The following is a 23,789-nucleotide window of genomic DNA, read 5'->3' as shown; positions in this document are numbered from 1 at the left end:
TTTCTGACTTTTTATTATTACAGATAACTGACCTTGACATGGTTCTTAAGTTTAATTTATGAAATTAATCGATTAAATTTTTTTTTCGAAATGCAAAATAATGTTATGCGACTAATACAGTATTTTTGGTTTGCACTCGGAAATGACTGGTCATAGATATTAAACATAAAATAGACAAAGCATCTATGGAAAAAATATATTCTGCTCATTGAAAATGTTTTCTTGATTTGGAAAACAATGAAAGAAGTATCTGGAATAGTGTCTTTTCTCTTAATTATATTTAAAAAGCCAATTTAAAAGTCTGGTTTGATTCTCCATAGCCCCAAGAAGAACAATGATTTAAGCCATATTGCTGTCTAAAAGTGGGGAGACTTTTAATAAATAGTCTAAGGCAAAGTAATTCCAGATTCACTTTTAGGCTATTTTCACTCTAGCTTTTTTAAGGTTTTCTTTCTGAGCATCCAAACATTGCCTCTCTTAGTAGTTAATTTCAAATATTCCATTTTAAATTACTATATGCTTTAACATTAGCCACCATCTACTAAAGGCACCCACCATTAGTCTGGTGCTGCAAAAGTCAGTTAGTGAAATGATCAGCAGAGGGAGCTCATATATCCCATTTCTATTTGGAAGGTATTTGTTAAGGGAGTTAAAGGAACAAACTCCTCACCTACTGACAAAAATCTACTGTATCATGCTCTTTTAATCCTAAAAATACCACACATCTGTAAAATAAGCTCTAATGGTTTAACGTTTTCTTAAGAATTCAACCATTCAGGGAAAAAAAATATTTCAACATACAAATTCAAGTTCCAAAATTTTGTATTGGACTTGAATCACACTGTGGATGTGGAGAGATAAAGAGAATAAAGCCTCACAATGTGACAATGTAATGAGGCTAACAGATTGTTGCTGTTTCATGGATTTAATATGAAAGAATTTACCTAAATTTAAAGTACAGGAAAGTTTTCTATTTCTTTTTTCTCAAAAATAATCTTAATTACTGCTTCTGAATATGGATCACTTATCAAGATATCCTTATCAAGATATCCTATAGGTTAATGTTAGGGTTGCTGTCTGCATGCTGAAGCTCAGAAGCCAGGTGATGTAAGTAAATCTACTACAGAATGGCCTCAAAGACCCAAAATCTGACATTTGGAGTGGCCCTCTAGAGCCCAGACCTCAGGCCAATAGAGATGCTGTGGAATGCCTCCAAGAAAGTTGTTTACAACAGATGTCCTACGAATATGGCTGAGCTGAAGCAGTTCTTTAAGGAAGAATCGTTCAAAGTCCCCCTGAATGTTGTGCAGGTCTAATCCACAGCTACGGGAAGTGCTTGATTGAAGGTGGTTCAACTGGTTATTAAAATGCTGCTGCCACCCCTTTTTATTATTATTATGTAATGACATGAACAAAATTGGTTGTACCCTTCCAGAAAAAAGGAAGAAATACTTTTAACTGACAAAATTAATAAACTGTATGCAAATAAGACAGAAAATCATAACAGATCATGGTTTTTTAGTGATATTTTGAAGTGTTTCCTGCATCCCACGTGTTCAGTCTCCTAATCTGTTATTTGGACTATTTTCATTTGACAAAAGTGGTTACTCTGTTGTTTGAATTGGCCTTTATTGTAATATTTAAAAACATTTTATTCATTAAAAAAAACCAATTATTTTCAAAATGATTTTCTATTTTGTCTTTTATTCAGTTTCAAGTTATTTTAGAGAAAACCATAGGTTCTTCATGTCGTAAGGCTGTAACTAGTCAAAGATAACCAGCTTCACATCTAAAATGTTTTACACCAGTCTATACCACACAGGAATTCATCAGTATCGTTCTGTAGCCACACAACTTTTTTCCTATTTACATAATTGTAGCTTAGAGTATTTCTTTCTATTATGATAACACTGCAGACTACAATGTCTGAGAATCTAAATGAGGAAATTAAAATTACTAACCTTTACATCTGTAGCAGAGGTCAGTACCACGCATCCTCTAGTCATAGGCAGATGAGGGAGGGCCGTTTGGAACACGAAATAGAAACAGGCTTGAGAAAGATGCCTAGGAAATATAACCAACACCATTTAATATATCGAAATGGAGATACTTGTTTGCTACCAGTTGAACTCATTAAAACGACAATAAATCTCTATAATGTTTTCAAAGTTCATAGTTTCCAAAAGAGCAGACGTTTTGCAAAAGTAGATAACAAAAGTGATGAACAGTACCTTTCTATTATTTTCCCTAGTCCAGCATTAACCATCATCAGAAGACAAGGATTTAAATCCACACACAGAGTCCAAAGTCTTAGTGAGTCAGGAGAAGCCAAAGCAAGACAACTATCAACTCTTGTATGCCTCCCCCAGAACTTAATATGCCCTTAGAAGTAACCTTTCATGACAGTAAAGAACAATTTCTAAGAATAGCTTTGATGGCTCTAGTTTTAAACTTAAGTGAGGCAAGGTGCCTCACACCTTCCCTTGTGCTTACATGTGACTGTAAAAGTGTGAGACACAAAGACTGTGGACAGCTGGGAATGAGAAGGAAGGCCGAATGCTTTACAAGAGCCTGGAATAGCCTGAAGGTTAAGTAAAGGAGATGAAGTCTTTGGTACAAAGGCAAGTATGGACAAGGCCTACAGTGTAAATCCTCACACACACATTTTGATGAACCAATTAATTTAACTAATTAATCATTAATTTCACATAAAAATCCAAGTTTTACATTTTCAAATAATTTAGCATAAAATTGATTGTACTTGTGCCCCTATCTTATAAACAGGCTTTGTTCTGAATACAAGTCTTTAAACTTGAAATAATGTGTTGGATAACTGAACATTTGAGAGATAATTAAATTAAAACTTTACAAACAGAAAATCAGCTTTTAATGGAGTAACAGTTAAAGTTCTCCAAAAACTCTTATTTTCTTAGTAAGAAAAATACATGTTAACCACCTCTTTGTTTTTACATAAAATACATAAAAACTAAACTGTAGTTGTTTATTTTCAATGAAAACAACAATTAATTTGATAAGGGTTAACTCAACCCTCATCAAGTCCAACATTGCACTACTGGCTAAAAATACTGCGTAAGAGCTGAGGATTCTACTTTAAGAGGGTTTTATACCTTTGTAAGAAAATCTTACTTAATGGTTCTCAAAGCTCCTGACAACCATTGTTCCAGTTTTAGGTTTTGGCTCACTTTCTTACATGGTATCACACACTTGAGTTGTCACAAATTTAGGCATAGAATTGACATTCAATCTTTCACTTAACATAGTACATACTGTATCAATGGTTTCTTGTGGGCTTGGCAGCTGTTACTACTTCTCAAAACTGAAAAACCTTTCCTGAGTACTTGCGTCACAAGTTGTCCCCAAGCTGTCCTGTGAACCAGCAAGCCCTCAAAGGCAGCCAGCAGGAATTTCACAAGTTATCTTTGTGCTCAAGGATAAAGGGAAGAAAACAATGCCATGTCAACAGATGCAGGCCAAGGGCACAGAAGGCATCTTCTGGACAGATGCCTGTACCATAGGTGACAACGATGTAAATTGGACAGGCGCGCTTATATATGTCGCGTATGTTTGACCTATAACTTTAATAAACAAGGACGACTTCAAAAAGTCTACCTCTTTTATCCTGTACTCAGATCAGTCAAAGAATGAACAAAACATAAACAATTTCGAATGGCAACAATTCATTTTTAATTATATAGTTATTTGCATCTGAATTTATTGATATTTAAGAGAAATTTTGGCCAGCAGAGGAAAATCTTTACTTTTCACAGTATCCACAGATGCTAAAGACTGCTGAATATTAAGATAGTTACTTCATACCTTTTCTAAGAGAAATCATCATTTACATAAACACATCACATCAAATGTTTTATCACCCTAATCTTAAAGGTTTTTAATGATGGTGAGTTATAAAACATTAAGAAATAAAATAAAGAATGTTCTCCAATGCTGAGCTTAGTAAATTATAATTTTTATTTAAGTTAACTAATTGTTCGAATACTAAATTAGAGAGGCAGACTTACAGTAAAAAACAATTTAGGAAAAGCTATCAACTAGCTTTAGTTAACATTTCAAACTATCATAAACTTATGATCAACTAATATCTGCAATCTGCTCATTATTGCTAGAGTAAGACAATGGACCTCATATTCCAAGGTTTTCCTCACCATAGGTGTATGCAAAGAAGCATGTATGCAACATGTATTAGTATTACATGATTAGAGGTTCCACTAGGCATGAAGCTGCAGCTAAGATGACTGACTCAATATCTTTCTTGCCCAAATAACATGGAATAACTTGTAGGGAGCTACGGTATCTGCTTCCTAAGTATATCCTAATTATCCAACCTGTTTGCAATTAATAAAGCCATATGTGTTTTCATAGCATTCTCTGTTCTGGACTGTGGACATCAGGACAGATAGTAGAGAATAGTCACAGGATTTTGTACACATCTCCCTGAAGATACTGAACTGTGGGTTTTGGAGACAGCATCCAAACTAGCCTAACCAATAGCATACAGTCATTACCTCATGTTTCAGTACCAAACATTTGGTCTTTGACTTCAAAATCTTAAAAAAAAACTTTTTTCCACTTACAGGTAATTGAAATGCCCTTCATAATAAGTAACCCATTTTCCATGTATTGTGAACATGAGGTAGTCCGAATAGTCTCAATGGTAAGTGACTAGGATTAGACAAAGAGTATAGACCAGTGGTGAGTGATATTAAAGGGATCTCACAGCTGTGACCTTGGCTTTGTCTTGCCATGCTGTAGACAACAGCTGCAGCTCTTTATTCTCCCTCTTGTAATGTATTCCACACCATATCACTCGACAGATTGTTGCTGCCGTTTAGATATGAGGATCTTTGAGGTCACACCCTGCCTGTCTGTTAGTCTATTTAATTCAATTATACACTAACTGATCAGCAACAACATTATTACCATCTTGTGATTTTAATGTTGTGGAGGACAGGGGCGAGCACAGGAGAAGTTTAATGCTGGTCATGACTGATAGGTGTCAGAGGATTGAGGGTTTGCTGAAACAGGGCTATATGGCTGCATTTCAGTCAAAGTGTATGATAAAAACATGTCCGTAATGAATAATACATAACTGCCTTGTGAAGCACTGAGGGTATTTCTTGTCAATACCTAAAAATAATAATAATAAATTTACAGTAATATTGTTATTGTTATTAATATAATAATAATAATAATAATAATAATAATAATAATAATAATAATAATAATAATAATAATAATAATAATAATAATAATAATAATAATAATAATAATAATAATAACAATTAGTGTATGCTTTTATATTAATTTCTGAGGCAAGGTAAGAAAGTCATCCACAATGAGTGCTGCCATGCACCCTTTATATAACTTACTGGGACATAAGAGAATTACTTGATAGACAGTAGCCTGTCCCTTCACCCCACCTCCTGCCTCTCCCTTTCTTTGTCATGGTCCAGTCTGGCCTTGTTCACAAGGTGAGAGCAGCAAATAGCAGCACTAGCCTCTACCCAATTTGGACAATGCTTTTTGTACTTGGCAACCTGGATGCCATTTCTCTGATATTCCAACCCATATTTGGGTGGCTAACAACCTTTATTAATGGAGAGGCAGGCCAGTGTCAGCCACTGGATCCATCATTTCACTTGACAAAGGTTAACGCCAAAAGGTAAGAAAATAAATTTGTGAGTGTGCATTTCGTAGATTGATTGCCGGAGATTTTTGCTCTCAACTAAGTATTGGTATTTCTTCCTGTAAAATAAAATATGTAAGGGCTTAGTGATATGTTTTGGTGAGTTGATTCATTTGATTATATTTTTTACTTGTCCAACTGGATTTGTCTTTATTACAAAATAATCTAATGGCATTTGATTTACTTCTCTCTACTTGACATATATAGCACAGATCCCAATTTCCTGTGGATTTAAATACCCCAGGTAAAATTTTCTAATATGACAATCATTGCAAACATTTTAAATTATAATGTACAATAGCCTTATTCCAGCATTTGTCTGATGAATATAAATTAATGCTTTTTCACATTTTTTTTTACCATTTGGTGCTTGTTTCATTTATATATCAGAGGCCAGAAGACATTTAATGTTTTATTCTTAAAAGGTTAAAACATGGGTGATGCAGCCATGGCAGAGTTTGGGCCTGCTGCTCCTTTTCTCAGGAAGTCAGACAAGGAGCGTCTGGAAGCCCAGACTCGTCCATTTGACATGAAGAAAGAGTGCTTTGTTCCAGACCCTGAGGTTGAGTACGTCAAAGCTTCTGTCACAAGTCGCGATGGTGACAAAGTCACTGTTCAGACTGAATTTGGAAAGGTACGTACATCATCTCCGTTTAAATTTATGCAAATACTAGTCTGGACCTTTGTTAAAGAATGTGTTCTGTGTCTGCAGACTGTCACGGTGAAGGAGTGTGACGTACACCCTCAGAACCCGCCAAAGTTTGATAAAATTGAAGACATGGCGATGTTCACCTTCCTTCATGAACCTGCTGTACTATTTAACCTTAAAGAACGTTATGCAGCATGGATGATCTATGTAAGACAATTGGTGAATATGGAACTTTCTTGCAGCGATAAGACATCTCAGCATCTAAAACAGTTCTCCTCTGTCTTCTCTCACTATGACAGACCTACTCTGGGCTGTTCTGTGTGACTGTCAACCCCTACAAGTGGCTGCCAGTCTACAACCAAGAAGTTGTTCTTGCCTACAGAGGAAAGAAGAGGAGTGAAGCTCCTCCTCACATCTTCTCCATCTCAGACAATGCCTATCAGTATATGCTGGCAGGTAAGTAATCTAATCAAGTCTTCATTTTGTTTAGTATTCAGTTCACTTTACCTGATGTTCTGCTCATGTCTCTTAATGACAGACAGAGAAAACCAGTCAGTCCTCATCACGTAAGTCACATAACCAAAACAAATCTCTTCAGTAGTTAAATATCATAGGTCTCAAGCCTTAATTTTCTGTCCCTTGTACTCAGTGGAGAATCTGGTGCTGGAAAGACTGTGAACACCAAGCGTGTCATTCAGTATTTTGCCAGCATCGCTGCTGCCCCGAGTGCTGGGAAAAAAGATCCAGCTGTTGAGAAAAAGGTCTGCATTACATGTTCATCTCTTTGTATAAACAATATTTCTGAGTCAGAGTTTCACTAATGTTGAAAAGTTTTGTCTTAAACAAAATCAGGGTACCCTGGAGGATCAGATCATCCAAGCTAACCCTGCTCTGGAGGCCTTTGGTAATGCCAAGACAATCAGGAATGACAACTCCTCTAGATTTGTGAGTTTCTTTGTGGATGCAGTGTGACTATGTTACTGTCACTGTTAAATTAATTTGTTTTAGAAAAAAAAAAGATATTAAAATAAAAACACTTTTCCTCTCAGGGTAAATTCATCCGAATTCATTTTGATAACAGAGGAAAGCTGGCTTCTGCTGACATTGAGACTTGTAAGTAAAACTATGTACATTTAATTCCAGTTTATTTACATGAAAAACTCAAGATTTTATTTAATTTAATTTCCCAAAATGGGAATTTGTGCAGCAGCAGAGAAACACCAATACAGTATATACAGAAATTTAAACTTCCCTTATAGTGCCAATATAATTATTATTATCGTATGCTCTGTGAATGCATTATAGTGATAGCAGACAGTACAGAAGAGTGTTTATACATGCTGGCTCTGACTCTTTCTGACTGAAAGAGGTTGCCAGAAGGCAGGACATGCAAATCTAAATAAAGCAGATAGGAGCTGTCAGAAGAATGGACGCAACTTTTTTCACTAGCTGCTTTTTGTGAAGCTCAGACAGGGAGAATAATAGATTCAAGTGATTTTACTGCTTACTTTAAAGATCCAATTTAACAAGCTTTTAGCATTTCGTCATCAGACAAAAGAAAATGAAATTTTGAGAGTTCTGTCAACCTGAAACGTAACCTAAAAGTTGGTGCTTTTCTTAGAAAGCATATTTATATTTTGCACAAATTACAATTTGTTGTTAATTTTGGTGCCCACGTATTTTCTACAGCCTGGCTATTTGGTAAATGGTAAATGGTAACTAGTCGCTTAAATACCGCTTTTTATCCAAACTGCTTTACAATGTAGCTTCCCATTCACCCATTCACACACACAATCACACACTCACACATTCACACACCGATGGCAGTGGCTGCCATGTAAGGTGCTCACCTGACCCACCGGGAGCAACTTGGGGTTCAATGTCTTGCCCAAGGACACTTCGACTTGTAGCCAGGAGTGGGGATTGAACCACTGACCCTGTGGTCCATGGTCAATTGCCTTACCAACTGAGCTCATTTATTACAGTGCTGACATAACCTGGTACAGTAAATCAATATAAAAATCCTTAGTTTTGGTTCTTAACTAAAGAAAGGCTTCGAAGCATAATTTTAAAAAGTCATTAACCACAGCACTGTGAGATGCTTCATCATTGTTTAGCAGAGTGTATAATTTCAGGATAGTATGATTCTTAGACTTGCTGATATAATCTTTAGTTTATAAATTGTATAAGAGAGGACAGAGCGACCTAAGAAGTGTACATTCACCCTTACTCTCTAAGGCAGAGTCCAAAGTCCAGCTAATGACATAGAGTCCAAAACTCACCGAGTTTCTTCACCATCAGGTGGGGCTGCAGGGTGATGCTGATTTAATGCTGAAATGAAATCCTGAAACAACAACCCGACTCAATTTCGACTCAGTCGACGTCCTTTTAGATATGATTGAGTAGGGTGATGGTAGCATCACTCTCCCTATCCCAGTATTGGTCCAACAGGCAAACTGAAGTGGTTCCAAAAGAGGTTCTGTGTTGTTTAATATATATTTTTTGATTAATTTCTCAAATGATTTCATAACCAGTGAAGTAATGCTACAGGCTTGTAATCATTTAAAGATTTGAAATGTTTTACAACAGGAACAAAATTTGACATGGTTAGTAAATCATAGACTGAAAATGTAATTTAACTATAACCAAGCTACCCAGCACAATTTCTCATAGTTGGGCTGCTGATGTCATCAGAGACAGGACATGATCTAGTTTTGCAATGTTTAAGTCTGCACAACATGTTCTGCCTTAAAGATAGCACTAATATCACAAGAGATAACATATTCTAAGTCATGTATGTCAAATCTAGAATAAAATTTATTGAGCTATAGGGCCAGATCTAAATTGGATGAATCTAGTGGATGATCTAGTGTCACCCTCTTCCTATTATTGTCATTTAGTCCAACCATGGTCCTGATGGTATCCCAAACAGACGCCATGTGCTACGTTTATCTTCAACCTTTTGTTGGCGTTTGTAAAACCATTCAAACCTTTGGAAACTTTGAATTATAAGTTCACCTAACATACATTTGGACTGTGGTAGGAAATTCGAGCAACCCAAGAAAGTCAGAGCTATAGAATGTTGCTTAAGGAAAGTGCCTTGCAAACATGAATTCAGGGGCTTCTTGATGCAACAAAACCGATCCAAGCCGAATGGGTTCGTTTTAGAAAATGTGTTATTTGGAAATAAATTTATAAATCTACACCTATAAAAGAGTGTTTTATACTACTACACAATACCATAACTATTCTGACATGCTGTACCTCTTTTAGACCTTCTGGAAAAGTCTCGTGTAACCTATCAGCTAAAGGCTGAGCGGGACTACCACATTTTCTACCAGATCTTGTCTCAGGCAAAGCCTGAACTTCTGGGTAAGTCTGCATACTAGTACAGTACACATGATAAATTGTGTTTCATACATTATATAATAATTCTGCTCTGTCATTTTTTTCCTTTTGTTTTTAAAGAAATGTTGCTCATCACCAACAACCCCTATGACTACGCATTTATCTCGCAAGGAGAGACAACAGTAGCCTCCATAAATGATTCTGAAGAGCTGATGGCCACTGATGTGAGCTGAGCTATTTGATTAGCAACAGCAAACAATGTTTGATAAAACATAAATATAAATATGATAATTACATTTTAAAACTTCCAATAGGATGCCTTCGATGTACTGGGCTTCACTCAAGAAGAAAAGAACAGTATTTACAAGCTGACTGGTGCCATTATGCACTATGGCAACATGAAATTTAAGCAGAAGCAACGAGAAGAGCAGGCAGAGGCTGACGGCACTGAAGGTAAGAAAAAAAGTGTATTATTATTATTATTATTATTATTATTATTATTATTATTATTATTATTATTATTATTATTATTATTATTATTATTATTATTATTATAGTAGTTGTTGTTGTTTTAGAAGTAGTGAGTTGGCAGAGCTAAGATCCAGCATTCTGCACAGTACTTAACAGGTTTTTTAAGACAAGCCAAACCACAGTTTAACCACAACACCAGCTTAATCTGAACCTGTTTAAAGTTAAACTCCTCCTTTACTGTATTATTTAAATGCTGCATCATTCTGGTCCATGGAGGGATGCATATTCCTGATAGATAGATAGGTGAAGAAAAAACAATAAAAATTGTAAAAAATATAAGTACTCTGCTGAAAGCATGACGAAATTACCAATTTGCCTTTAAAGAATGTCTTATTTTTAAAAAAAAAAAAAGCATAAATAGTACAGTTCAAGGTAGTACATAGATTGGGTTGCACGATATCTGAATAAAGATGTACTTCAAATTACAAAGTATTCAGACTGTTTCTGTCTGTCTACTAAGAATTTATTTATTTGTTTATCTACTAATTACATGCTAATATTTGCACTGGTTTAAACATCTAAGAAGTCCTGTCAGATATTTGGGCATTTCTCAAATAACCTTAAAGAGGAAGGCAGAAAAGCTGTGGAAGCATGATTGAGGCTAAAGAGGAAGAGAGTTGTTTACATATGACTTGTTCATCTTCACTTTCTCAGATGCTGACAAAGTTGCATATCTGATGGGCCTGAACTCTGCTGACCTCACCAAAGGTCTTTGTCATCCAAGAGTCAAAGTAGGAAATGAGTGGGTCACCAAGGGACAAAATGTTTCTCAGGTAAGCTGTTGAAGCGGATCATATGACAATAGTTTAAAAGTTGAGTTTGGTTTAAAAAGTATAACTAATTATTTTCTTCCAAAGGTGTATTATGCTATTGGTGCACTGGCTAAGTCAGTGTATGAAAAGATGTTTCTGTGGATGGTAATGAGAATTAACCAATCCCTGGACACCAAGCAGCCTCGCCAGTACTTCATTGGTGTGCTGGACATAGCTGGATTTGAGATCTTTGACGTGAGATTGAAATACAAACCTCAATAAACTCTTTATTAAAATGTATGTGTTTTTGCTTGAGTTCATTTCTATTTATGATTGGTGTCATTACAGTTCAACACCTTTGAGCAGCTGTGCATCAACTTCACCAATGAAAAACTGCAACAGTTTTTCAACCACCACATGTTTGTGCTGGAGCAGGAAGAGTACAAGAAAGAGGGAATTGATTGGGAGTTCATCGACTTTGGTATGGATCTGCAGGCCTGTATTGACCTGATTGAAAAGGTGAGGTTCCTTTTTTTAGTATTTAGGCAAAAAGCTAAATGTGTGAAGTTATATCAGTATTATTGCTTTTTCCTAAAACTTAAAACATGCTTATGTTGCACATCTTGTCAAAAATAAAAAAATATTAACAACTTTTATTATTATGTTTGCATTAGCCCATGGGTATCATGTCCATCCTTGAAGAGGAGTGCATGTTCCCCAAAGCATCTGATGCTACATTTAAAGCAAAGCTCTATGACAATCATCTGGGGAAATCCAACAATTTCCAGAAGCCCAGAGTTGTAAAAGGGAAAGCAGAGGCACATTTCTCCCTCGTTCACTATGCTGGAACTGTTGATTACAATATTAACAACTGGCTAGTGAAGAACAAGGACCCTCTGAATGAGACTGTGGTCAGTCTTTTCCAGAAGTCTAACCTTAAGCTTTTATCCATTCTTTTTGCTGGATATGCAGGAGCTGATTCAGGTATGCTGACATTCACTTGTAAAAATTAATGTAAAATAATTGGGCTAAAAGATAGAATAATGAGACAACAATATCATTAATATTTCTTACTATATATTTAGTTACTGCAGTTCACTTCAGTTTTGTGCCTAATAAATATAACACAAATAATTTTTATTTAGCTCAGGAATCTGGTGGGAAGGGAAAAGGTGGTAGCAAGAAGAAAGGTTCATCCTTCCAAACTGTGTCAGCTTTGCACAGGGTAAGATTCTTTTTTATGTTTAAAGACATTTAATACATCTTCCTCAGAATTCTCTTAATATAGTTATCAAATGGTGTAAACACAGACATTTAAATTGTTTCAAACTTGCAGGAGAACCTCAACAAGCTGATGACCAACTTGAGGTCTACTCACCCTCACTTTGTGCGCTGCATCATCCCCAATGAGACTAAGACTCCTGGGGCTATGGAGAATCCTCTAGTAATGCACCAGCTGCGCTGTAACGGTGTGCTGGAGGGCATCAGGATCTGCAGGAAGGGCTTCCCCAACAGGATCCTCTATGGGGATTTCAAACAGAGGTTTACATAAACACACAAACACATTTATAACTACTAAAAAATTGTCTTGTTTTAACCTTTGTGGTTGTAATTTGTATCTGTTGTAAATGTTTCAAAGATACCGTATTTTGAACCCTAATGCTATTCCTGAGGGACAATTCATTGACAACAAGAAGGCTGCTGAAAAACTGTTGGGGTCTCTGGATATTGACCACAACCAGTACAAATTGGGGCACACCAAGGTACTTATATTTAAATATTGATTATGAAAATATGCAGTTAATATACAAACAAACAAAGACATTCTTTTAAAAATTAAAAAACGCCTCTTTAAAAAGGTGTTTTTCAAAGCTGGATTACTGGGTCAACTAGAGGAGATGCGAGATGATCGACTAGCACTAATTATAACAGGCATCCAAGCCCGGTCAAGAGGTCTACTAGCAAGAATTGAATTCCAGAAGATTGTTGAACGCAGGTAACTCCTCTCTTATTCAGATCAATATCCTTAAATCACAAAATCCAAAATTGAAGAAACAAAATCCTTCGACAAAAGCAGTAAATCTATATGCTCTCTACTTTAAAGCCAAACTAAATGCTAACAGTGCCAAAGCAATACATTTCAAACCAATAAGCATTTTCAGGGGTAAAATTAATTCAAGGTTTGCAAAGGCCATTTTTGGCAATTAGGTAAAAACTGGATTTTTATTGACAGTAAAGGCTTTCTGTTTTCAACAGGGATGCACTGCTTGTTATTCAGTGGAACATCCGCGCCTTCATGGGGGTAAAGAATTGGCCTTGGATGAAGATGTATTTCAAGATCAAACCTCTGCTAAAGTCAGCAGAGACTGAAAAGGAGATGGCCAACATGAAGGAAGAGTTTACTAAACTGAAAGAGGCGTATGCTAAATCTGAAGGCCGCAGGAAGGAACTTGAGGAAAAAATGGTCACACTTCTCCAAGAGAAGAATGACCTGCAGCTCCAAGTTCAGGCTGTATGTACAGTATAAACACTGTTTCTTGCATCTCTTTCTTACAATTATTATCATAATCAAACCAAGTTTATTTATACTGTGTTACAAGGATAATGTTTTCATACTAGGAGCAAGACAATCTGTGTGATGCTGAAGAAAGATGTGAGGGGCTGATCAAGAGCAAGATTCAGCTGGAAGCAAAAACTAAAGAGTTGTCAGAAAGACTGGAGGATGAAGAGGAGATGAACGCTGAACTGACTGCTAAGAAGAGGAAGTTAGAAGATGAATGTTCTGAGTTAAAGAAAGACATTGATGATTTAGAGTTAACTCTGGCTAAAGTGGAGAAAGAGAAGCATGCAACTGAAAACAAGGTACCAAGATGACGTATTACAGCGAAACTGTTGTGCATGTCCTTAATAAAATTAGTGTTAAATTCCTTAAACAAAATGTCTTCTGTTTATAGGTAAAGAACCTCACTGAGGAAATGGCAGGTCTGGATGAGATCATTGCAAAGTTGACAAAAGAAAAGAAAGCCTTACAGGAAGCTCATCAGCAAACACTGGATGACCTGCAGAGTGAAGAAGACAAAGTCAACACTCTGACCAAGGCCAAGACTAAGCTGGAGCAGCAAGTGGATGATGTAAGAATTTACACAATCACTTTGATTGTAAAAAATAAACAAAAATTTAATAAGCCCTGTACTGCTGCCCACAGCTTGAAGGGTCACTTGAGCAAGAGAAAAAAATTCGCATGGATCTTGAGAGAGCAAAGAGGAAGCTTGAAGGAGACCTTAAGTTAGCTCAAGAAAGTCTCATGGACCTGGAAAATGACAAGCAGCAACTTGAAGAGAGACTGAAAAAGTAATATGACGTGAACAAAAACACAAGTAAAATGCAAAATACATGTCACCCGCTCGATTTTACATGTTTTTCACCTACAGGAAAGACTTTGAGATCAGTCAACTCAATGGTAAAATAGAAGATGAACAGGCAATGAGTGCCCAGCTCCAGAAAAAATTAAAGGAGTTGCAGGTAATATTTTACTCATGTTATAACATAAGTTGAATAATTGGGTGTATAAATGAGCAATAAAATTTCATGTAAGGTTTTGTTCTAATTTTGGTGTAGGCCCGCATTGAAGAGCTGGAGGAAGAGCTTGAGGCAGAGCGAGCTGCCCGAGCCAAGGTGGAAAAACAGAGGGCTGACTTGGCCAGAGAGCTGGAGGAGATCAGTGAGAGGCTGGAGGAAGCTGGTGGAGCAACATCTGCCCAGATTGAGATGAACAAGAAGAGGGAGGCTGAGTTCCAGAAACTCCGCAGAGACCTCGAAGAGGCCACTCTGCAGCATGAAGCCACTGCAGCCACACTCAGGAAGAAACAAGCTGACAGTGTTGCTGACCTGGGAGAGCAGATTGACAACCTGCAGAGAGTCAAGCAGAAACTGGAAAAGGAGAAGAGTGAGCTCAGACTGGAGCTGGATGATGTGGTCTCCAATATGGAGCAGACTGTGAAGGCTAAGGTAAAATACAGTTGTGTGTTACAGTGATTCTCCCAAGATTTTGTGAGACTGTGGTTGGTAAATCTCTGAAGCCTGTTTCTCTACTGCCTTGCAGAGAACACACCTGGCAATAGTTTTAATTTGGCTGTGAAATTGTACTTAGCAAAATCTGATTTGAGCTACTGTTTGGAACTCAAATTGACAAAAACTAAAACAGGAAGCTCCTGACTTTACATAAACAAGTGTCAAAGCAGCTACTAAATCTGCCATTTTTATTGTTTGGTTTTCAGAATAATTTGGAGAAAATGTGCAGGTCTCTGGAAGATCAGATGAATGAATACAGAACCAAGGCAGAAGAAGGCCAGCGTACTATCAACGACTTCACCATGCAGAAAGCAAAGCTTCAAACTGAGAATGGTTTGCATTAATCTAAATGCATTACATTTAAGCTGTGCATTTTTGGCATATGACTAAGTATGTCTTTTATCCTATAATCAGGTGAAGTTATTAGGCAGTTGGAGGAAAAAGATTCCCTGGTGTCTCAACTCACCAGAGGAAAACAGTCCTATACTCAGCAAATTGAAGACCTGAAAAGACAACTGGAAGAAGAAGTCAAGGTAGGAAAAAAACTGCATGGAGACCCCAGCCTGTGCAGACCAATACTGGGACATAATTAAGCATTAAGAAGCACTTTCATTTCAGGCCAAGAATGCATTAGCCCATGCAGTGCAGTCTGCTCGTCATGACTGTGACCTGCTCAGGGAGCAGTATGAGGAGGAGCAGGAGGCTAAAGCTGAACTTCAGCGCAGCATGTCCAAGGCCAATTCTGAGGTGGCTCAGTGGAGAACCAAGTATGAAACTGATGCCATCCAGAGGACCGAGGAACTGGAGGAAGCAAAGTAAGATATTTTGAAACCCAAATTCCATTTTGAATTAATAATTCTTAAAAGGGATTTACTTCGACTGGCAGAAGTGAGTAAATATTTTCTTTTGTATCATTTAGTTTAAAAGATTATAAGCAATTTACACTGAATATGTTTTATCCTAATCCAGAAAAAAGCTGGCTCAGCGTCTGCAGGAGGCTGAGGAGGCTGTTGAAGCAGTGAATGCCAAATGTTCCTCTCTGGAGAAGACCAAGCACAGACTGCAGAATGAGATTGAAGATCTCATGGTAGATGTGGAGAGGTCGAATGCTGCTGCTGCTGCTCTGGACAAGAAGCAAAGAAACTTTGACAAGGTAGAATATAAATTACATAGAGATTTTGCTCCTACTGATGAAGAATTAATTACATTGAAGAACAAATATTTCAGGTCTTGGCAGAATGGAAGCAGAAGTATGAGGAGTCTCAGTCAGAGTTGGAGAGCTCTCAGAAGGAAGCCAGGTCTCTCAGCACTGAACTCTTCAAACTGAAGAACTCCTATGAAGAATCTCTAGAACATCTGGAGACCATGAAGAGAGAGAATAAAAACCTGCAGGGTAAGGATGATAGCAGGTTATAGCTGTTAAAGAATTTTTCCTAATAAGTAAATCATTCCTGATGTTACTTTTGCTGTCCAGAGGAAATATCTGACCTCACTGAACAAATTGGCGAGTGTGGAAAGAGCATCCATGAGCTGGAAAAAATTCGTAAACAGTTGGAACAAGAAAAGTTTGAGATCCAAACTGCTTTGGAGGAGGCTGAGGTACAGTACAGTGCCCCTAATAGTAACAGGATGGCCAAGTCAATTCATTTGTTTTTTGCTGTTTACTGATGGCATTTAGGTCTTCAAAAGATGGATATGAAACTAAATTTCAGATTTGAGCATTTATTTTGTGGTATACGTAAAAGAATTACATAGAACATATTGTCTTTTAAGTAGAATCAAATGTAAAGTAAGCTAAAGTATTGGCACAGGTGTTTCTTAATACCTGGGTGTGTACTAAGCAATAAATAACAATAAATACCTTTATATGAAACTTTCGTTTTTTTCGTTTCGTTTCGTTGTTAAAAAAACTTATCATAGGTGAAAAGGCAAAAACAAAATCTTCAGTCATATCTTCATTAACTTTAACGTGACCTTTTTTAATACTTGTTGTTAAACTTGGGTCATCTCATAGAAAATGTATCTAGTTGTAAATATATCAAACAAATAATAATATTCTTCCATGTGCTTCATTTGATCTTAAACCCTAATGTCTTCCATGTACAGTAAAAATAAATCAATTTGCCTTACTGTATATTGAATGTTGGCTGTTCTGATGATGAACATATTATTGGTGGAAATATTTTTGGGTAACTGATAATAACTGTTCTACATATTTGATTTTTCCCCTTGTTCTTTGGAGGCTTCACTGGAACATGAGGAAGGGAAGATTCTCAGAGCCCAGCTTGAGTTCAGTCAGGTGAAAGCTGACATTGAGCGCAAGCTGTCTGAGAAAGAAGAGGAAATGGAGCAAGCAAAGAGAAACCACCAACGAGTTGTGGATACTCTTCAGAGCTCCCTTGAGGCTGAGCTACGCAGCAGAAATGAGGCCCTACGTTTGAAAAAGAAGATGGAGGGAGACCTCAATGAGATGGAGATCCAGCTCAGCCAGGCCAACAGGCAGGCAGCTGAGGCCCAAAAACAACTTAAAGCTATTCATGCACATCTGAAGGTAAAAACAGGACTTAACCCTTAGATTTTCTTTTCATAGTTCCTACAGTGTTTTTTAATAGAGGCCTTTAAATTTTTCCAGGATACTCAGCTGCATCTTGATGACTCACTACGAGTCAACGATGATATGAAAGAAAACATGGCTATCATTGAGAGACGCAACAACCTCCTACAGGCTGAACTAGATGAACTGAGAGCTGCTCTAGAACAAACTGAGAGAAGTCGCAAACTTGCTGAACAAGAGCTGCTGGATGTTAGTGAAAGAGTGCAGCTACTGCACTCACAGGTGAGATTCATTTATTGCACCTGGCACAGCTCTCTTCTACTATTATCACTCTGCTGACAAATTCTATAAAGAAATTTTGTGTTCCAATAGAATACTAGTCTCTTAAACCAAAAGAAGAAGCTGGAGACTGATATGTCCCAGATTCAAACTGAAGTTGAGGAAGCAGTTCAGGAGTGCAGAAATGCTGAAGATAAAGCCAAGAAGGCCATTACCGATGCTGCCATGATGGCAGAGGAGTTGAAGAAGGAGCAGGACACCAGTGCTCACCTGGAGCGTATGAAGAAGAACATGGAGCAAACCATCAAAGACCTGCAGCACCGTCTGGATGAAGCTGAACAGCTCGCAATGAAGGGAGGCAAGAAGCAGGTGCAGAAGCTTGAGGCCAGGGTGAGTAGCAATAATTTCCAGGAAATCAAAGGAGGATGTGTTCTCACAAAAATATTAAATATATAAAATAATCTTTGTGTCATTCCCTTAACAGATCAGAGAACTAGAAAATGAAGTAGAGGTCGAGCAAAGAAAGTCCAGTGATTCTGTCAAGGGAATAAGAAAATATGAGAGACGAATCAAAGAACTAACCTATCAAGTATGTTTCAGTTCTATTACTACCCTGTGATACAAGAGAAGTATCCTTCGTGTTGAGAATTTATAATTTTGTTCTTCAGACTGAAGAGGATCGTAAGACTCTTGCACGCTTGCAAGATCTTGTAGACAAGTTGCAGCTAAAAGTCAAATCCTACAAGAGGGCTGCTGAGGAGGCCGTAAGTACTCTTAGTATTTTATGGAAAGTTTTCCATACCATAATTTATTTTTTTGCTCAATACAGAAAGAGCTTTGTGGCAATGATTTAGAGTAACCCAACCAATCGGATATTAGATTTGCTAACTATTAGGAAAAGACCAAAAACACTGGCCTTTTTTAGTGCGCAACTGTAATAAAGTGTATTTCCTGTGGTTTCAGGAGACTTTATGCTTTCAAATGTATGTACGCACAATTTTGTGCTTGTCTTCCATTGATGAGAATATTGTGTCCTTGTTCTATAGGAGGAACAGGCTAACAATAATCTTACCAAGTTTCGCAAGCTTCAGCATGAGCTTGATGAAGCTGAAGAGAGAGCTGATATAGCTGAGACCCAGGTCAACAAGCTACGTGTCAAGAGTCGTGATGTGGGTTCAAAGGTCAGTCAGTCCCTTTATGTGTTAAGTTTTTTTGTTGGTAATATTAAATGTGCCTGGATCATTTGTTCCCGTCTCTCATATTCATTGCTTTCAACAGATGGAAAATAATAGGCCTGCACTGCATTTGAAGTTTCCAGTGTTTTTGTCTTTCAAGGCTTTGTGCAAGTCATGTGACTGAAAACTGAAAAAATACTTTTACAGACCTGTACTGAGCCAATTGGTATAATATGCTGTACTGTAATGCAGAAAGTATAAAATCTATAAAATTTGTATGACCATAAATTGCAACTGCTCCATTGCTTCACATATGTGACTTTTTAGTTAATCCTTTAATTAACATTTGATTTATTGTGCATTTCTATTTTTCTTTCTCCTATTTTAGAAAGGACATGACGAGGAGTAAAACTCATGGAATGAATTCTTGTTTCCGAGGCACCTGATGTCATAATAATAGTGTCTCCCTAAGCATGTCAGTTGATCAGTAGAATAAATTAAATTTTCATCTCAAACTGTGCATTGGATTTTTTGTTGTTTTACTTTCACTATATGCCAGTACATTTGTACAAAACATTAGAATAGATGTGACTTAAACTGCATATTACATATTGCTTTTGTTTCAAAAGTTATCCATAACATTATGTGGAAATGGCCATTTTGATATTAAATGCACATTTTTTATTTCTCTTACAAGAGGTAAGGTCATGAATTCAAAGGAACAGAAAGATTTAGACCCCTGCTCCTTTTCCATAATGCAAATTACAGCAAAGAAATTAGTGTTGATGAGTCTTAGTCTTTTTTTTTTTTTTACAAGTTTTACTTTGTATTGTATTTATCGCTGTTTGATGTTATCACAATGAGTTATGTATGTTTTCAAAATCCCAACCATGAATACCTACTTTGCTAACTAAAAAAACAAATGGAGCTAAGTTAACTCACTATGACCTTCTCTATACGTCTCCATCAGCATCCTCAAAGCAAATACTGCATCTGTTGTTCTCTTTCTTGGCATGAAACCATATTGCTGCTCACAAATGCTCACCTCTGCCCTTAGCTGAGCTTCCACTACTCTCTCCCACAACTTCATTGTGTGGCTCATCAGCTTTATTCCTCTGCAGTTGCGACAGCTCTACACATCTCCCTTGTTCTTAACCAGTACACTTCTCCTCCAGTCCTCAGGCATCCTCTCACTCTCTAAGATCTTGTTAAACAAACTAGTCAGAAACTCTACCGCCACCTCTCCCAGACACTTCTATACATCAACAGGTATGTCATCATTACCAACTGCCTTTTCACGCTTCATCCTCTTCAATGTCCTCCTCACGTCACTCTTACTAATCTTTGCTACTTCCTGCTCTACACTAGTCACCTCTTCTACTCTTCGTTCCCTTTCATTTTCCTATTTCATACAAATCAACCTCTTCCTCCTTACTGTCCAACCTAACACACAAGTCATCACATGCTGTTTGCCACCTCACTTTACGCTGCATCTCCCTGCACTCCTGCCTACAGAAGTCATATTCGGTGTGGAAGTCATGAAGTCATTTGTTTGTTTAATTTGGCATGTGTTTATGTCGGATGCCCTTCCTGGCACAACCCTCTGTATTTATCCAGACTTAGGACTGGCATAAGAAGACACTGACTTGTGCCCCCCTGTGGTTGCATTTCAGAAAACCAAAACAAGTTTTATTATATAATATGTGATGCCAAACTTTACAACACTGTGAAGTGAGTGGAACATCACCTAAGCTGTGGGTAATGTTAGCAAACACAGGTCAGACTCCTGCCTCTCCTCATGACTTACTGTAGTATCTATATAGATATACTTTGTTGAAAATCTAGTTTCTATGCCATTGCCATTTTGCTACATTTTAATTCACAGGGGTTGTTAATTTACAATATGTGCTTTAAGTTCAATGGGGCCAAAACATTTTTGCAACAGGGTCATAAATTTAGTTATGTGACGGTACAAGCTGACACAGCTGGTAATTACATGTAATTACAAGTAAAATGCATTTCCTTGACAGTATACAACAAAACTAAGTTCATCCTGTGCAATACCACAACATATCCTTCAAAACTGTATACTTTTATAAAGACTGTATTATTTTCAAGTAGCATAGGTGAACAAATACAAGTTAGACTACATTGAAAATACGATAAACCTCAGAGCAAGAAGTGTTAGAACTCATTTGTAATAAGATTTTTTAAGGGCTATAAAAAGTGTTAAATGCACTGAAGGATTTCTTCTTTTATTTCTACTTAACATTAAATTCTGGTCGATGTCATTTAGCTTGAAGATTTAAAAAACAAATATTAATAAAAAATGTATTATTAGTAATATATAACAATATATTATAATATAATATAATATTAGTGTTTAGCAGATGCACCTTTCTGCGAGGGTGTTACAGACACTGTTAAAAAGACAGTAGATGGCACAAAAGGAACGTAGTTGCAGCATTGGTGCTTTGATAAGAGAGGTGTACAAAAACCCATATAACCAAAAAACAAAAAGCATAGTGATGGTCTGCGAGAATTGCCATCATATTCAATTAAATATTTACACACATGTACATTGCAAAATAGCCAATAAGTGCCAACTGTGTTTTAAATGCATGATTACGTAGTGTCAGGGGGGACTGCGACCTCTGCAACTACAACCCCTCAACAGGCAGCATCTAAGAAGAAAAGTACTAATTTGGAGTAAATAGGAAGGTGGAGAAACCTCTCTAGCAAAGATTGGTACTATCCATATCCACATGGGTTGAATCTGTTTCCCATGCTCAGCTGTTGCACAAAGTCTGTATGGAGCTGCAGGAAGCATACAAAGCGTCTGTAGACTGAGTTTGCATTGCAAATGAGTGTAAAGCTGGGTGTCACTTAGTATACTTTAGTCCCTGCAGGGGAGTGGAAAGTTAAACTACTAGGCATCAGCGAAATGTAAAGCTGCTCTAGTAAACTTCACACCATTTCCCTGTGTAATAATACTAGTGGAGTAGTGTAAAACCTGCACCTTTGTTAGCGATGACCCTTTATATGATAGAACTGAGCTTTACTTTAAATTGTATTTTCAAAGAATAATTTCAGCTACAACATTTGTGTTAAATATAAACTTTTATATGATCTAAATGTACAATAAAACATACTGTAAATCCTGTCTATCTCCACAGCATTGTACACATTAGTAGTAAATCTTTTTTAGACAAAATTACTTAAACGTTTTGCATTAAACTACATAAGCCCATTAATATGTGATAGCTTTCGGCACAATAAGGGATGTAATTTAAAAGTGGTTAACTACGAATTCACCACCATAATTATAGCATAGCACACATCATTACAGTAAAGAAAGATTTTTGTCCAGGACAAACACCTTGGTTTATGGATCCTTTTAAATTTTAACTGCAAAGCTTTGTTTATCTCTTTATATGTCTGTTTATTAGACCTAACATAGCTCAAGCATCATATTGCACATTTCTAACATATCATTGCACATTAAACATAATGACAGCAGCTGTTACAAATACTCTATATTGTAGGCTGTGCCTATATAACATCAAATTTGACTGATGATCAAAAATACATTATCTTTGAAAATTTTTATAAAATATAATGTAACTAAAACCCTACCTTTCTTCCATGTTTCTCTGTTACATGCAATGTTGTATCTTGTAAGCAAAAAAATACAAAAGAAAATCTACAGGAGTCTTCCAGATCTAAGTGCTAACACACCAACCACTAACTTCTTCATTGTCTGAATGAAGGCAAGAAGAAAGGGCAAGACAAGGCAAGAAGATCTGGAGGCAGGATCCAATACTCAACACCTCCTCAAGTGACCTTCTGTAAAATAACAAGCATGCTAACAATAGCAACCTCATTCAAAACCACAGTTGGCTTTAATTTCAAACTTAAGAGTCAAGGTGCCTTACACCTTCCCTTGTGTGCTTATGTGACTGAAGAAGTCAGAGGTACAAGGACTGGGAACAGCTGGGAATGAGGCCTTTGATGAAGGAAGTACTGCTCCACTAAGGCCTAAAATAGATTGCAAGTAAGTAAAGGAGTTCAGAATTGTGGTATGAATGCAAACACACTGTCAACATTACGCACTGTAGGTCAAAGCAAAGCTTAGTGATAAGGTATTGGTACAGTATATCAGAGCCTGCATAGTGAACTTTTTGGAATGTACAGTATACCATAGATGCCAATTCATGGATCAAGTATTTGATTGTACTCAAATACATAAACAAATCAATGATCATTATCAACTCAATAGATGCCCCTAGAAAATATGCTCAGCCCCCTGTTTTGTAAAAAATAGGGTAGGTAAATTATTAGAACCACCTCTTGATATATTTTACTCTAGTACGACTCCAATAACCATTCAATAATAAGCACATAGTAAAATTATCACCTTTTTGACAGTTTCAAAATAAGAACTGAGAAATTATAACCTTGTAAAATTAGAATTGATGGCATAGCTGCAATACTGGATTGCATTTGATTGTCCAGATGTGCCTAATGTAATAGCCACTGAGTGTATGAATCAGTTATGTATTATGCTATATGGGAATGTGAACTTTATTCTCTCTCAAAAGATGTTAGGTAGTAACATATTTAATCTTGTAAGGGTCAGAAAATGTACTTAAGTAATAAGAACTAAATTTCGATGAGAGGGAGAAGTTGATAAAATTCACAAGTA

General features: G+C 36.8%; 1 protein-coding gene and 1 long non-coding RNA gene across 4 annotated transcripts; one reads left to right on the top strand and one right to left on the bottom strand.

The window, feature by feature from the left end:
- Window positions 1-1,961: 1,961 nt before the first annotated feature.
- LOC137098073 (uncharacterized) lies at window positions 1,962-22,839 on the bottom strand. The gene is made up of 3 exons (XR_010910558.1): window positions 22,721-22,839; window positions 12,384-12,526; window positions 1,962-2,064 (listed from the first exon to the last, which is right to left on the bottom strand). It is a non-coding gene; the product is annotated as an uncharacterized lncRNA (long non-coding RNA).
- On the top strand, window positions 5,567-19,599 carry LOC137098067 (myosin-7-like). 3 transcript variants are annotated; one of them, XM_067473846.1, is made up of 39 exons: window positions 5,572-5,701; window positions 5,933-5,969; window positions 6,151-6,359; window positions 6,438-6,581; window positions 6,674-6,830; window positions 6,913-6,940; window positions 7,024-7,135; window positions 7,227-7,319; window positions 7,424-7,487; window positions 9,648-9,746; window positions 9,843-9,946; window positions 10,037-10,175; window positions 10,908-11,026; window positions 11,111-11,260; window positions 11,354-11,524; window positions 11,680-11,989; window positions 12,151-12,230; window positions 12,342-12,547; window positions 12,645-12,768; window positions 12,865-13,001; window positions 13,262-13,517; window positions 13,625-13,867; window positions 13,960-14,136; window positions 14,211-14,356; window positions 14,437-14,527; window positions 14,624-15,013; window positions 15,283-15,409; window positions 15,491-15,609; window positions 15,695-15,891; window positions 16,046-16,229; window positions 16,304-16,469; window positions 16,551-16,675; window positions 17,319-17,627; window positions 17,709-17,912; window positions 18,003-18,299; window positions 18,394-18,498; window positions 18,578-18,673; window positions 18,956-19,090; window positions 19,473-19,599. In XM_067473846.1, exons 3-39 carry the CDS (start codon window positions 6,159-6,161, stop codon window positions 19,491-19,493), a joined length of 5,826 nt encoding a protein of 1,941 aa, XP_067329947.1. In that variant the 5' UTR covers window positions 5,572-5,701; window positions 5,933-5,969; window positions 6,151-6,158; the 3' UTR covers window positions 19,494-19,599. The 3 variants fall into 3 exon arrangements, with proteins under 3 accessions (XP_067329945.1, XP_067329947.1, XP_067329946.1); XM_067473844.1 differs by having other exon boundaries at window positions 5,567-5,701; window positions 6,151-6,581; XM_067473845.1 differs by lacking the exon at window positions 5,933-5,969 and having other exon boundaries at window positions 5,670-5,701; window positions 6,151-6,581.
- Window positions 22,840-23,789: the final 950 nt, after the last annotated feature.

Source organism: Channa argus, chromosome 14 (genome assembly GCF_033026475.1).
Source record: "Channa argus isolate prfri chromosome 14, Channa argus male v1.0, whole genome shotgun sequence".
NCBI classification, from domain to species: Eukaryota; Metazoa; Chordata; class Actinopteri; order Anabantiformes; family Channidae; genus Channa; species Channa argus.
This window is presented reverse-complemented; position numbering and strand designations above follow the sequence as displayed.

Coding starts and splice junctions, on each gene's coding strand:
- LOC137098067 (XM_067473844.1), top strand. CDS start 6,159: ATGGGTGATGCAGCCATGGCAGAGTTTGGGCCTGCTGCTCCTTTTCTC. Junction 10,176..10,907: donor AGAGGCTGACGGCACTGAAG/GTAAGAAAAAAA, acceptor TCACTTTCTCAG/ATGCTGACAAAGTTGCATAT. Junction 18,499..18,577: donor TCAAAGAACTAACCTATCAA/GTATGTTTCAGT, acceptor TTTGTTCTTCAG/ACTGAAGAGGATCGTAAGAC.